General features: G+C 34.8%; 1 protein-coding gene across 2 annotated transcripts in view; it reads right to left on the bottom strand.

The window, feature by feature from the left end:
- LOC106868128 (solute carrier family 45 member 4) overlaps positions 1 to 15,000 on the bottom strand; it is a 74,939-nt gene that overhangs the window by 19,324 nt on the left and 40,615 nt on the right. For both annotated transcript variants that reach the window (XM_052967404.1, XM_014913258.2), the window contains exon 2: positions 12,841 to 14,327. In XM_052967404.1, coding sequence (XP_052823364.1) covers positions 12,841 to 14,311 — 1,471 coding nt within the window. In that variant the 5' untranslated portion in view covers positions 14,312 to 14,327. The remainder of the gene's footprint in view (positions 1 to 12,840; positions 14,328 to 15,000) is intronic.

Raw genomic sequence — 15,000 nt, 5'->3', positions numbered from 1 at the left:
TTTGAATCATCAGAGGCTATAAAGCTTACCGAAATGATGCATGTAAAACTTGACATTATTGGAAAGAAGTAAACTGGAATATGACGACAAATATGACAAACTAAATAAAAGACCGATCCTTATTTCTTAACTCTCGTAACAAATCAGTATAGCAATAACTGGACACGAGAGGAATAAATTTCTATTTATATGTATATTTTATAGTGATGCACTATCCCAAATACAAAACTGCGACAATATTCTCTGTAAAATTTGTTGAATAGCCTAGATATAAATGTAACGTTGAAATGTAGCAGATTAGTTAACTTAAGATGCATTCTCAAAACGAAAAGTAAATATCAAAAACTGAAATAGCAGATTAAAATGAAAGAATGTGTTACAAAAACACGAGTAGCAAATGGAAAACAACTGACAAATTATAACACTGAGAAAGTAAAACACGATGATAGAACTAACAAATGGAGAAAAAATAAAGTAAATAACAAAACATGCCAAAACCAAATCCAAGAACAGCTCTATGCACTGACCAAGTAAAGCTGAACCAGGAAAACACGAACGATCAAACATACATATGGGAATATGAGGAAGATCTAAGAATTAAAAATTCTAAACGTGGAAATCATAATCGTAGCAATCTAAAATTAGAAGCATTAAAAGAAAGTCCCTCCCAAGGATAAAACTTAAAAACAAAAATTGTAACAATAACAGAAATGCATGCCCAATCGCCACAGAATTGACACAAACACAAATATCAATATGACGAGGCTAAATGAAATGATATCTGCAGCAGCCTCTGTAGTTACTCAAGGAATATCAAAACCCGAGCATACAACACGGAAAACAAATATACAAATACAAAATCATAAAATAACAAAAAACATATTTCAATCCCCTATGAAAACAATAACAAAATGACAGAACTGAAAAAAAAAATGAGAACGAGAGACTTCTATAACAAAAAACAAGTATCTAAAATCAAAGCATGCCTGAAACAAGAGAACATTAAATCGCAAATAATTCGCCGTTCGAATGAAAAGCGACAACGATTCTTTGAACAAACAAACAGTCTAACTCAAAACTATCTGATTAAAAACTTTGTAAAATTAAATAGTTGTCAATAGAGCACGAACAACGAGAGAAGTTGAACAATTTTGGGGTGGAGCATAGGAAACGAAAGAATTATCACGGACAACATTGTTCAAAACAACGAACACAACTCCCGAATCGTAGATCGCAATAACAAATGACGTAACCCAGACATTGTGATAAAAATGTACCAGAGAACGATAGATTTTCAAGCTTTTAGTTAAAAATGTTAAACAGGGACATATAAGACATGAGCAGAGATATTTAATGTGATACTGATGGAGCTTGAGACGATGTCTAACTGGGTGACTGGGGATAAGACTATCTTAATTCATAAGTTTAAAGAAACTAGAAATATAAAAAAAAAAAACGTTTCCTGAAGAATAGAAAGAATACTGCAAAGGCTCATATGGGTTTAAAGATAATTACTGACCAGGATTGACTATCAGAAAGTATTTCGCAGTATTCCCTTAATATATAGTTTGCATGTATGTATGTATGTATGTATGTATGTATGTATGTATGTATGTATGTATGTATGTGAGTGTTTGTGAATGTTGGTCTGTCTGTATGCATGTATTGCAGCGAAAACAATGGATAGGAAGTAATATATCGACTTGTAGTGACAGGTGTTAGAGAATTTGTTGGATCTAGGGTTCACTCGATGCTCAAGATTCTTGAACTAGTTGCGAAGGAGAGAAAAGATGTTGCCTGAAAATTGTCGGCAGTTGCTGAGAAAGCAAGTCATTACATTTGGTTCAAGAGTGAGGATGAGTGGTACAGCAAGAGCGAACACTGAAAATAATAGAAACATTTGGCTCAGAGTCGCAACATCTGACTCTACAAAGCTCGTCCTATTTTGCGGGACTTTTGTCGCCTCCATCAGTGATTGGTACCGGGTAGCTCTGGTATCATGACGGAAGGGGCCAAAACATCTGTAGAGCTGCTTCACTGCCTGGTGAGACATCAATTCCTGCTTTCAGAGACGGAGTACAGCAGCACCTTCGGCACACAAGTATTTATCCCATCCATAAAATACGTTCATATGAATGGGCATATTATTTTAGGAAAGATACAAACAACAGAAAAGGAACAAGAATACAAAACGAAAGATAAACATCTTCCATTTAGAGTAAGAATCTGACCCCATTCTTCTATGTTACATAGCAAAATTAGTAAAGAAATTTTCAAAGACAAAAGCTGCAGGATGACCACGAAGTCACAAACACATACATAAAAGGCACAGAACCAGAAGGAATCACTGCATTCACCAGCAGCTACAACTATTTGTAAATATACTAATTTTCAGAATATGGAGTGAAGCAAAATCAATAATATTTCTAAATCTCGAGAGAAACCCGGATGAAGAAATGCCATAAAGATTCTTCACTCTCGTATGAAGAATTCATACTAGAAAGGATAAACCTTGACATCACTAACCAACACCTCTTCTTCAATTCACAACATAGATTCTGATCACTATTACCATAGTACTCATTGACCAAACACAAAATACAAACGAGGGCTTCAAGGACAAAATATTTACTACTCTATCTACTGTCGATACCAGTGAATATTTTGGTTTCATTCTTTGCCACCCACTTATACGATAAATGCTTAACACTACGTTAAGAAACAATAGAAAGCTCAGCACAGTAAACTAACTTTTAGACCGTCAAGCTTATGTAGATCACAAAAGCTATTTCCTCAGTAGTGTACAACGACGAGACATTTTCTCATCGATAAGAAGTAATATTAGCGACTAAGTATTCCTGTTACACACGTACTATACACAATATATGATAACAATCGGGATAGGACCATCTCGATTGATAGAAATTAAGGCAAATCAGCCAGGTATATTAATCAAGGGCTGTGGAAAAAAGAAGGATACCGAAAATACAAGGATACCGAAATCGAAATATTTTAAGATGTAGGGTACGAATGTGAGAGCAGTACCAATAATAAATGGAACATTATATACGACAGAAAAATATATGAGCAAAAATAAAAGCTATACTAGGGCTATAACACTACAGATTGTCTAAGCGTAGCTCTACTAAGAACAGCCCATGGCCAATGGGTTTTTCTTAGTAGAACATTATCGACTAAATACCACAAACCAAATAGAATATCTTTCACACACTAACCAATAAAATAATATGAAACGCAAGAAACATATACTCAACAAAATTAATACTCAATGAAATGGCACAACTCACATTACACACACTGCATATAAAAGATCAAACACTAATATAACACTACAAACAGCAGGTGAAATTCTATAACAAAACAAACTCATGCAGTACAGTAACAGAAGTTTATACTCTTCCAATTCTCCCAAAATAAGAACACATAATGTTTCACAGATCTCGGGAACACGGAATTGTACCATATGGTGCAGTTGGAAATCGCATCAAACAACAACAACAGTAATAATAATAATAATAATAATAATAATAATAATAATAATAATAATAATAATGATAAAAAAAAAAAAATAAATGCCCTAATGCAGTACCAGGCAGTGGCTCTCATGACTTCTGATCTTAACTGATTGCTTAACCTTCACCAGTTGTGCATGTCCCTTAGTGGCTGATGATATGTGCATCCCTGATGAAGAGCAGAAGTAGTGGGGGAGTATATGTTGAGAGGAATCCTTTGGGGTTTGGATAATTCACATTTGGAACCATGGGTGTTTTGTTCATCATCCTTAAACAAACCTTACTCAGGGGCCTTTTGAGCGGGATGGGTTACTCGACCTTAAGAAAAAATTCTAACTGGGCCCCACCTGCAAGGTCATGCACTGTTTATCTTGATATGAGATCACTATGTCGCGCACATATGGTTGTGATGCATGTGCCTGGTTGTTGTTATTATCATCAGACAGATAGTCATGATGGGTATAATGGGCTTCGTAAATTTTACCCCAGTGCCACTTTGATGGCATGCACTGCTCTCTCACTCAATAATAATAATAATAATAATAATAATAATGATAATAATAATCTTTTTTACTATAAGCACAAGGCCTGAAATTGGGGGAGGAGGATAGTCGATTACATCGACCTCAGTACTCAACTGGAACTTAATTCATCGACCCCGAAAGGATGAAAGGCAAAGTCGAATTCGGCAGAATTCGAACTCAGAACGTAGCGACGGGCAAAATATCGCTAAGCATTTTGTCCAGCGTGCTAACTATTCTGCCACTTGTTGCCTTAATAATAACAACAACAATGGCTTCAAATTTTGGCAGAAGGCTAGAAATGCTCACGGGTATATGGCATAGTGGTTAAGAGAGCGGGCTACAAGATTCCGAGTTCGATTCCAGGTAGTGACCTGAATACTACTACTACTACTAATAATAATGTATATTATTAGAATAATATTTTTTGTATCTGTCAATATTTTTTGACCTTGACTCTGAAAAGTATTTCGAACCATAATTAATCCTGACATTTTTACGCCATAGAGTGCGACCTAGAAGTTAAACAACTTATTTTTTATCTTAATACTTCCTTTCGAAGAATAATACTTTCATTTTATTTCATCTATACTTGTCCTGCACTGCATGTATTTGAGAAAAGGAGGTCAGTCTTTCATAGAAATGTATGCACATGCTATCATATTAGTTTCATAGAAATTGTATTACAAATAGTAAGTGAATGTAGCATGCTGGTACAAAAATAATACAAGACATGACAACTTAGGGAGAGTAATCCACTGGGATTTATATAGAAAGCTAGGATTTGAACATACTAATAAATGGCTTTTCTTAAATTGTTATAGATTAATATAAAATATTCTATCTGTAATGAAAATCATTCATTCTTTCTGCACCCGAAATGACTAGAAATGTAGCATTATTTGGTTTGGATTAGCTTTAAATTTTGCCAAAATATTCTGAATGTGGAGTAAAACGGTGATCAGATGTAGTTTTTGAGCAGAGACGGTCTTTACTGTTGGAGAGTTTAAGGTGATATGTAACTCATTCCTCAACTGGAATATTGTCTGTCTCTGCAGCGTTCTATGGTCAAATTTACACAAATGCTACACAGGTCCAAAACTGATCATTCAGTGCACATTATGCAATGAAAATAAACTCTGATACTTGTACAAGGCCTGTTGTATGAGCTCAATGGATACCTAAACATTTACGTACCACATAACTCACCTAGCAACCATGACATTCAAACATTCAGCTTGGTCATTGGTTCATACTCTATGAGAAATTATGATACTCTTACTGTTTCTGATATATATATATATATATATATATATATATATAGTAGTCGTTCTGCTTGTAACGGGTACAAATAATAGCGGGCATGTTGACATAATTTTTGTGTAAACATGCTAAACGTTTACAGCAAATTACCAACTGAATCGGGATAAGAATCTATTGACCTTTTTGATTCCGTTTCTAAAAGGAGAGACAGGTTATAAATGATCATAGGTGAGAATGATAACAAAGAAATTATGCCTGCTGGACTATTATACATAAAGGATGACACAGTAAATCAAAGATTTACAAATATTTAGATTAGGAGGGAGACTGTCATAACAGGAGATTGCTGAGAGCTATTTCAGAGATGAAAGACTGCTCCAACGGGCTTGAAAGAATTAGTAGAAACGAAGGTCAGAATGTTATCAAAGCTTGATAGATGAAATGGCCTTTTTTGGTAGTGATGGTATACTTCCATCTTCCATTAAAGAACACAGCTTCAGCAAAATCTTGATGTCCTCGTTGAGTCTATAATGATGAAATCAGTCTGATTGATAGAGAAGCAGCTTAAAAGCGTTGATTCCTGCGATGATGAAGACAATCTGTACAGTTATCAACTGTGACTTTAGTGTAATTTAAACAACTGTAACTTTAGTGAATTACTCATTCCCATATTTTGAACCTGGAAATATCATTCGCTGTAATGCTATTGCAAAGCTTAATAAAGCTAATGGACTTCGAAACTGATCAAGAACTTGAGGAAATAGTTCACCTAAACATGGCAGAAGGCGTTAGTGTTACAGGCGGTGAAAATTAATGAAAATATACCAATACACCAAGAATTAAACTGAAACCTTTTGAAAATATTTCGCTCTACAGCTACCATTTGAAGAGGACTTCAATAAATCCTGTACCAGCTCTTGAGTAAAATAGCTTTAATTCGAATAGGATGCATTGCAGTATTTGTCCTGACTCACTGCGCTCCAAGTTCAAATCCTGCCGAAGTCAACTTTACCTTTCATATTTATGGGGTGATTATAAAGGTGTAATCCAAAACAGTATATTGGTATAATTGCTAGAGTCGGACATGATGGCTTACTGTTTCTGTTTCAGCTTTTTGTGTTCTCATGGTAATACTTGCAGCAACACTTTTCTTTTGAATAAAGCAGGTGGCATGAAGAAGGAAGACCTGCCTAAGCAAACGTTTTGAGGAGGTATTTTCTGGTGCAAATACTCAGACTGGCTATATATACATCAAAAGATAATAAAGTGTCACTGAAGTGAGAGTGAGAGATGCAGTTGAATAACAGATTAAGTATATTGCAGTTTCGCCCTTCTCTTCTACATTCTGAAATTTAAAATGTTGAGTTGCTTTAGATTTCATCACTGCTGAATCAATGCATTAATATCTGACCGATTTAATCGATCATATTAAATCAGCCGGTGCTCATATTTCACAACGCACACTACCCTAAATTATCGACAAGCTCTTCCAACCAAGACAGACAAGAAACAGAGGCATGTTAAATGCAGAAGACACTGTTAATACATCAATATTGGGTTTCAAGAACTCTGTTGTGGTCAGAGATATCCAGAAAGTTAGTGAAACAAAAGAAGAATATTCAAGAACAGAAGGACGAATGACGAGACAGATGGTTGGAAAGAAGATTTACATAGTCAATTCACGCAACAAACTGAAGATGCTGGAAGTAAAGAACTTAGGCTGATAAATTGAAATCTGATACAAAAATCTGAATCGCTGATGACAACTGCTCAGTAATAGGCTATAAAAACGATTTTAATGAAGGTAAGAATTGATAAACTCAGTCAGAAAGCAAATACAGAATCTATGGAAAAGAAGACGAAGGTATTAACCATCTTTAAGTGAATGGAGTACGCTAAAACAAAAAGAGTATATGTGCAGGCATGACTGTATAGGTAAAAGAACGTATTAGGATATTAGCCGGGTGTGTGGATTCAAAGAGAAAGAACATTCGAATGAGCACGAGCTAGAAGCTATGAAAGTAAAAAATAATTATAGAATTTTATGGGATTTCTCTATAAAACTGACCATGCTACTGAACCAGGAAACCAGATGAAATTTCAGTGTACAAAAATAAAATAAAATGAAAAAAAAAAATGGAGGGGCAATATACCTTGCGCACAGATAATTTCTTTTGCAAATTATAGTGTGACTTACAATACGTTGCTTACCCATACTTTTTAATTGAGCTGAATTAATTTCTTTTTAAGTATCACCATTATAGGTATTTATACTCCGGTAAATAAACGAAACTCTTGAATCTATCTCTGCACACACACACACACACACACACACACACACACACACACACACACACACACACACACAAAACACACACGTGCGCGCGCGCACACAAAATCGCATTCCAGCCGTTTTGCAGTAATTTTGCAAACATACAGAGAAAGACGAGTGATTACAATACCCCGCTTTCTCTTACGTACGCAAGGTAATGAAAAGAAAAAAAAACAACAAAAAGCGCACGTACTGTAATTTCACAAATATTTAAATACCGTATAACAATCAAGTGGATGCCAAAGAAACTGAGAAAATTGAGAACCAGCAGAACTTGGCCTGGGCGATGAAAAGATTGTGGAAGACAAAGATGACAATTGCTCCTGTAGTAACTGGTGCACGTGGCACAGCACTCAAATTGTTACCTAAGAAGCTAAAGAACATTGTTAATGTGCAGAAATGTGTCATCCTATAATCTACAAGAATCCTAAGAATAAAGGATGATTGTTGTCACCAAACTTCAAGACAACATCCCTGCTAACTAAATTGGCATATAATAGCTATATTGTAATACTGGTTTCTATTGAAGGTACAAGGTCAGGAATTTTTAGGGAAGAGAATTAGTCGAAACCATCGACACTAGTACTTGACTGGCACTTTGTTTTATAGACCCCGCTAGGATGTAAAATAAAGTTAACCTATGCAGGATCTGATCTCTAAACTTAAAAAAGCCAGAAAAAATGCTACAAAGCATTTTCTCAGACGTTCTAATGATTCTCCTAGATCACCGTCGTTTAAAATTTTTTTTATCATAAGCACAGTGTCTGAAATTTGACGGAAAAATTAGTCGATTAAATATACCCTAGTACTTCATCAGAACTTCATTTATTCGACCCCGGAGTTATGAAAGGCAACGTTGACCTCAAAGAAATTTGAATTCAGAACGCACAAAACCGTAAGAAATATTGCGAGATATTTTTTCGACGCTATAACGACGAAGCCAACAATCTCCTTTCACTGGCATTGCAAAGATAAACTCGATGCAATTGGAACCAACAATCCGGTTTCAGTTTTCAGTGGTAGCCTTCCCACTTTCATTATCAATTTAGGAAGATAAGCACGCCATATGGTTTTATTTTCTCTTCCAATCCATGAAATTAAGTCCGCGTTAAAACTAAACATGAGCGATAACGTCCAACAAATCAGAAGCGTTGACAGAAATCAAGCGAAAGTACTTAAACCCATTACAAAATATTTAATAGTGTTAATTTAATTATGTTAAAGAATCTCAAACAACAAATAAATACATGTGAGCCTCTCTGATTAAAATATATATACAGCAGTTTTCAGGAGAGGGATCTAGTCGATATCATCAACACTAGTCTTCGTCAGGTTTCTTATTTTTATCAACCTCGAAAGAAGGAAAAGAAAAGTTGACCTCGGCGTGATTTGAACTCAGATTGTAAAGATCTGGAAGAAATACTGCGAAACATTTTTTGGCCAGTTTTATACGTTACGATAAAAGTTAACAGCAACATCTCGTTGCAACAACCAGTGATTGAGATCTCAATAAATCACAATAGATATGATCCATTGATTAGGAAATGGAAGACATTGATTAGCAGAGAATGAGGTAATCCAAGCAATAAATATAGAATTTCATGGATTTTGACTGATGAATTCAGTCAATGGAACGGATTTTAATTTACATGCTTACTTTACTTGTCAAGTTAATTCCACGCTCAAGTACTTGTAATTTTATAGCTTTGATGGGTTGACTGACTGAATGGCAAATCCAATCTTTCTTGGCAGCTAAATAAATGGTATGCACGCATAAAAAACCCAGTTCTATACATTCAGTACATTTCAATATATAAAACTTGGTAAAACAACACAACAAACAGCAAAGAATAAAGCTTCGATGATTTTTAAAAATCAGGTTACTTAAAAATCATTCAAATATGAATTATTTAAATCTTATTTAGAATGCACACACACACACACATACACACACACACACACACACACACACACACACACACACACACACACACACACACACACACACACTGAATTCGACTCTATTCTTAGCTGAATATCTTCTACTACAACATTGGGCTGAGTGAATTTGCTAAATGGAAATTGTGCGGAAAATTGTCGGATGTATACATATAACTGAAATATTGAATGATTATATAATTATAAAAATGTTACCCACATGATAAATAGTCAAATTCGATCTACCATATTAATGCGTAGGAGAAGCAAATGAAAATGATATTAGTAACTGACTAATATGTAGCTTTTTGTACGCAAATTATTTCAGGTTATTTATTGTATCATCGCCAATAATATGTGAACATTAGTTCATATCAAGAATCATGCAAACCAAATACAAAAACGAAATATTTCGAGTTAGCTTTTAATTTGTTATGCATAGGTTCTTTGACTTTTTTTGCAGTGTAAGATGTAAACTAGATCAACTAGTTTCGTTGCTTTTAACAGTTCATTAGAATTTCAATTCGTCTTTCCGAGAAACCAGAGATAATTGTAGAAGACCAACTATTCAAATGTGGACAAGACATGAAGGAAATTCTTGTCTTCCCCAAGAAACCGAAGCGCAAACGGTCCAATCTGATCAGATCTTAACTGCGATAACGGTGGCAATGTGGGCACCTGCGACATCTACCTCGCCTTCCAGGGATAATTCCACCCAGGTAAGATTGACCACCTTGCTCATTACCACGTCTCAGTTCCGGTCCACTCGGAAGTCGATACCGAACTGTACCCTGAACAGTTTAAGCATAGAGCGGTCCAGCGCCTCACTATGGAATGAATTTGTTTCTTTAGGTGTCGAACTGCAAGCTTATTAACCTGTCTGTGATGATTATTTTTCTCCTGCTACCCTTCCGTATTCCTTCTGAATGGTGCGGACCACTTCTATTTCGGTGACGTCCGGGACCTTGAAGATGACATCATCTGCGTACCCTGACGTAGCTTTCTTACGTTTAAGTTCGAAAAGATGCCTTTCAACTATTCCAGCTTCCTCAGTGGTTCGAGATCCAGCACGTATAGAAGAGGTAAGATGGAACATCCTTGATACTCTGAGTTCGTGAAGCAAAAACGCTTTTGAGAGATGAATGTTTACCCTGACCACCTAACAAATACTGCTGTGCCTTGCTATATAGCCTCTGAAAACAGCAGAAAACAGTGGCTTTCAAAACGGTTATCAAGTCAAAATTGTCGACCTTATAAAAAGATTTTAACCAAACTAAATTCTTTAGGTCCCCTTGAAAACAGTTTTATTGTAAACTCTATGTTGTAACACATGAGCTGAGGTCGTCTTGAATAGATTTGTTCGGAATCGCTCATGTTTGCAGTTCTCTGATTTGACCGCCAGGACAAGGACCAAACTGCTAACATCCTGGCTGAAATCTTTAACTCTCCATTCAGTAGAGTTATGGATCGAAATTTATCTACACCCCTTTTGTTGGCGTTCTTTCTCAGCATCGTTTACTACTCCTTGTTTTACAACACTAGCAATTCTCTCGTTTTCTGTCAGTTGTGGTATTGCAAAGAGATAGAAACAGAAGGTGTACACCATAATAGAATGTTACTTTAATTTGCAGTGTTAAACCAAAATCAGTCAATACATGTATCTTATAGGACAGGCTCCAGCAGATTAGCTTTCTCTAGATAAATAAGTCGACATGAACCATCACAATCACCAGCGATCAATAAAAGAGCCTGAAAAGTGTTAGATCTGATTAAAACAGAAATCTTCATCGATCACACCTTGTCATCTGAGAAAAATGAGGCTGTATAAGACAGAATGGGATGCTTTTGATCATAAGTTTATTCGAACAACGCCAACTTGTGACTTAAAATCCTCAGTTAATTTACATTTAATCATTGAATAGTTTTGAATTATAAATTTGGAACTTAATTAATTTGTTGAACTATTTTATCCTCTAGGCCACAATTCACAATATTATTTGTTTGTCAAAGGTTAAAGTAGTATATGAAAATATATTTGTATAAAATACTTCGATACGGAATCCATAATGAACTTAATTCTTCCCGAGATAATGTTGGTTAAATCTATGTAAACACCATCTTTAATTTTCTGTTTGTGTCACCATGAGGCCAATTGTCAATAGTAGATACTGTCTTTATCCTTGTCACGACATTTTCCAAAACGTAAACAATCTATCTTTTTCTTTAAAGTAATTCAGTATAAAATATTTAAAATTTCAAAAGTATAATGATCATTATATACAATATTTAGCAATGCAATAATTAAATAGTACAATTATTGTGATGATTTTTCTTCCTGCTGGTCCTTACAAAATGTTTTTAAGTCAAAGAGGACATTTCATAACTTAATACAATATCTATTTCTTATATACGAACATCTATTTCATATATAAGAACATGTGGAGACATGAAATTTTGTAACGTTCAGGTTTTCTATAAATAGTGACTTGTATGAAATATAAGCTACAACCAGAAATCAAAAACCAAATCATAGGCTAGTTTTACTGTTTGTTAATCCCTGTCTTTTGCCTGTCAATTAATGGTATACCATTTTTAATACAGAAGTATTATAGAGTAAAAAGGAGGCTCCTGGTGCGTTAATCCTCGGTGATACAAGTTCACTTTACTTACGCCCACAATGATCTCGGAACATACAGAGGGATTTCCTGCTTTGTCATAAAGAAAACATTATAGAGATCGGTGCATAACGTACAATAAAAATTTACTTCTCCGGAAAATTGAAACCATGAAATCGTTTGGTTCTCGTTTAAAGCTATGCAACTTTACTTCTGCTCCGATTTCATATTTAAAAGAGTATAAACAAAGATTTCTAGACGTGGTGTATCAAAAATACTAAACATTTGTCTTTGGACAACCACCCAAAAAACAAACAAAAACAAAACAAAACAAACAAACAAACATAAAACAATGGAGATATATCTATGTAAGATGTGCATCTCTGATCATGAGCAGGAGTAGTGGGGGAGGATGATCATAGCCTTGTATTCAAAGGGATTTTTGGGGGTTTTAATAAATTTAACAAAAGCAAAGTTTGAAGGCAATGTTAGCCATTTTTCACACTTTCTATGGTAGGCAAAAATAGGAAATAACAGCTGCTACCAAAGGACAAAAATCATGTCACACAGTGTAATATATTCAATTCAACAAGATTTTGTACAATTATTTCTGAAATTAAGATATAAATATTACTTACTGAATTTCTTTACCAACCTCTCAAAGACGTAAGAATATATAGCACAAGACAGCGAATATAATGACATTGCAAATGATCCCAGGCGTACCCCTTTATCATATCGTTCATGTTTTATGCTACCTCTGGGAGCACTTGGGTCCCCTTGATATACCGCCTGGCCCACAAAGTCTGTAAAATACAGGGAGTAGCAAACCAAAGACATCCAACAGAACAAATTGGTCAAACACAGAACTGATAAAGATTTAGGCATATGTATTATTGAACGAAGATATGTTTTCAATGTGACATCTGTTGAGATTTGTATAGCTTCGTTCTGTTTGATATCCATTTTTGCATCAACGGGTTGTTTTATTTGTTCGTAAGTCATTTCCTTATCTTCACGTTTTTCAGTCTCTGTTCTCTCATTGGAATCGTGTCTCTGCTCATTATTTTGAGCTGGGTTTTTTTCGGTTTCAGAACTTCCAAGAGAGTCATACGATGGAATATGATCACTTTCTTTTTCATCGCTGGTATCGCTTTCATTATCAAATTTCTCATATTTCGATTTTCCTACTTTTTTCTTTTTCTTCTGATATTTTTCAACATTGATATCTAATTCTTCCAAAGGTATTTCTTTGCTGCTGGTTACCGTTAATAAAACACATGGAATGAAAATGCCTAAAACAACCATGAAAACGGTTCTAACGTGTCCTTCGAATGCGCTTCCTAATGCTTGGGTATTCCAGTCTATACCACCCATGATATATCCAACACTACCCCCGAGTCCGGCCATAATGGTAAAAGTTGTTATACCGGTATTGTGTTCTTCCGGAAGAGTAACATCGAGTAAGTATGACCGAGAAGGTGATTGACATGCGTCGCAGTTAAAATCTAATAATATAACACCGACTATAGTTAAGATTATACCTCGGTATGCTATATGTTGTCTCGGAAATGAAGCTATAGACACAACTGTCGAATTGCTTGCATAGTTCGTATACAATAACGTTCCATTTATGTTATCTCTGTAATCACTGATAGGCGGTTGGTCACCAGCTAATATTCCAAAGTATTCGCCATTCGGAATTAAGACCAAACCAACGATTATGCCGGCAGACATCATAAGAATAAACGGTCGTCTTCTACCAAGACGTAATTTACATCTATCACTCATTGATCCGAAAATTGGTACCAAAAAGAAACCTAAAAGTGGACTGAGGCACCATACCCACGTCATGTATGTAACTGGGACACCCAGCTTCAGAAGAACGGGACTTACAAAAGCGGTTTCGGCAGCATAGCAAAGTTCTATCCCGCAAACAGCGGCTGTGATTTGTAGCATTTCAAGTCGCGATTTCTTCTCTCGAACCTTAGTATATCCAGGAGGTAGTTTAGATATATTTGCAAGGTTAATACCAATGTACTGGACGTAAAGGTTCTCTTTAACATTTTTTAGTGCCTGAAGTGTTGATAAAAATAAAGCCCGTGACATAGTGAGCGATGAAAATCTAAAAATAAAAGAAAAAAGAAATATAGAAGTATGAAATCAAAATTCAATGAAATATAATACAATAACTCATATGCGTTTAAATTCACATTTATAGTTATCGAAATTGAAAAGCATAAATTCACGTACTGTCAGAAACCCTTTATTTTAAAGGGTTTTGAAAAGTCATAAATATGAATAAACATGAACATTGTTATCAATGTGTTATATTATAAGAGTTAAGCCTTTTAATCAAATGTTTTCTCATCCAGTATTTCATTCATTAAACATAAAGCATCTAAATTTTTTAAAAATCTGACACCATCAAACAATTCTCTTATTTAGTAAACTATTATTTTTGTTCCCAGGTCAGCCTTGGTTGAGCAGACTTTACTTAAAAATGCTCCAGATGTCATCATACCGACTTTTTCCAGGTTTAGTATATTTAAAACTACATTAGACAAGTCATAAAAAACGGTATTTTTATAAACATTAGGGTGTAACTTGAGGTGTTAGTTTCTATCAATTGGTGTCAACAGAAACGCTAGTGATACTAATAATATATATTGTGTGGTCATAATTTCTGATATTTGATATCTATCTATCTGTCTGTCTGTCTACCTATATATTTATATGTATGTATGTATATATATATATATATATATATATATATATATATATATATATATATATAT

The sequence above is a fragment of the Octopus bimaculoides genome, chromosome 4 (assembly GCF_001194135.2).
Source record: "Octopus bimaculoides isolate UCB-OBI-ISO-001 chromosome 4, ASM119413v2, whole genome shotgun sequence".
Classification (NCBI taxonomy): domain Eukaryota; kingdom Metazoa; phylum Mollusca; class Cephalopoda; order Octopoda; family Octopodidae; genus Octopus; species Octopus bimaculoides.
The sequence above is the reverse complement of the archived record's forward strand: the minus strand, read 5'-3'. Positions and strand labels throughout refer to the sequence as shown.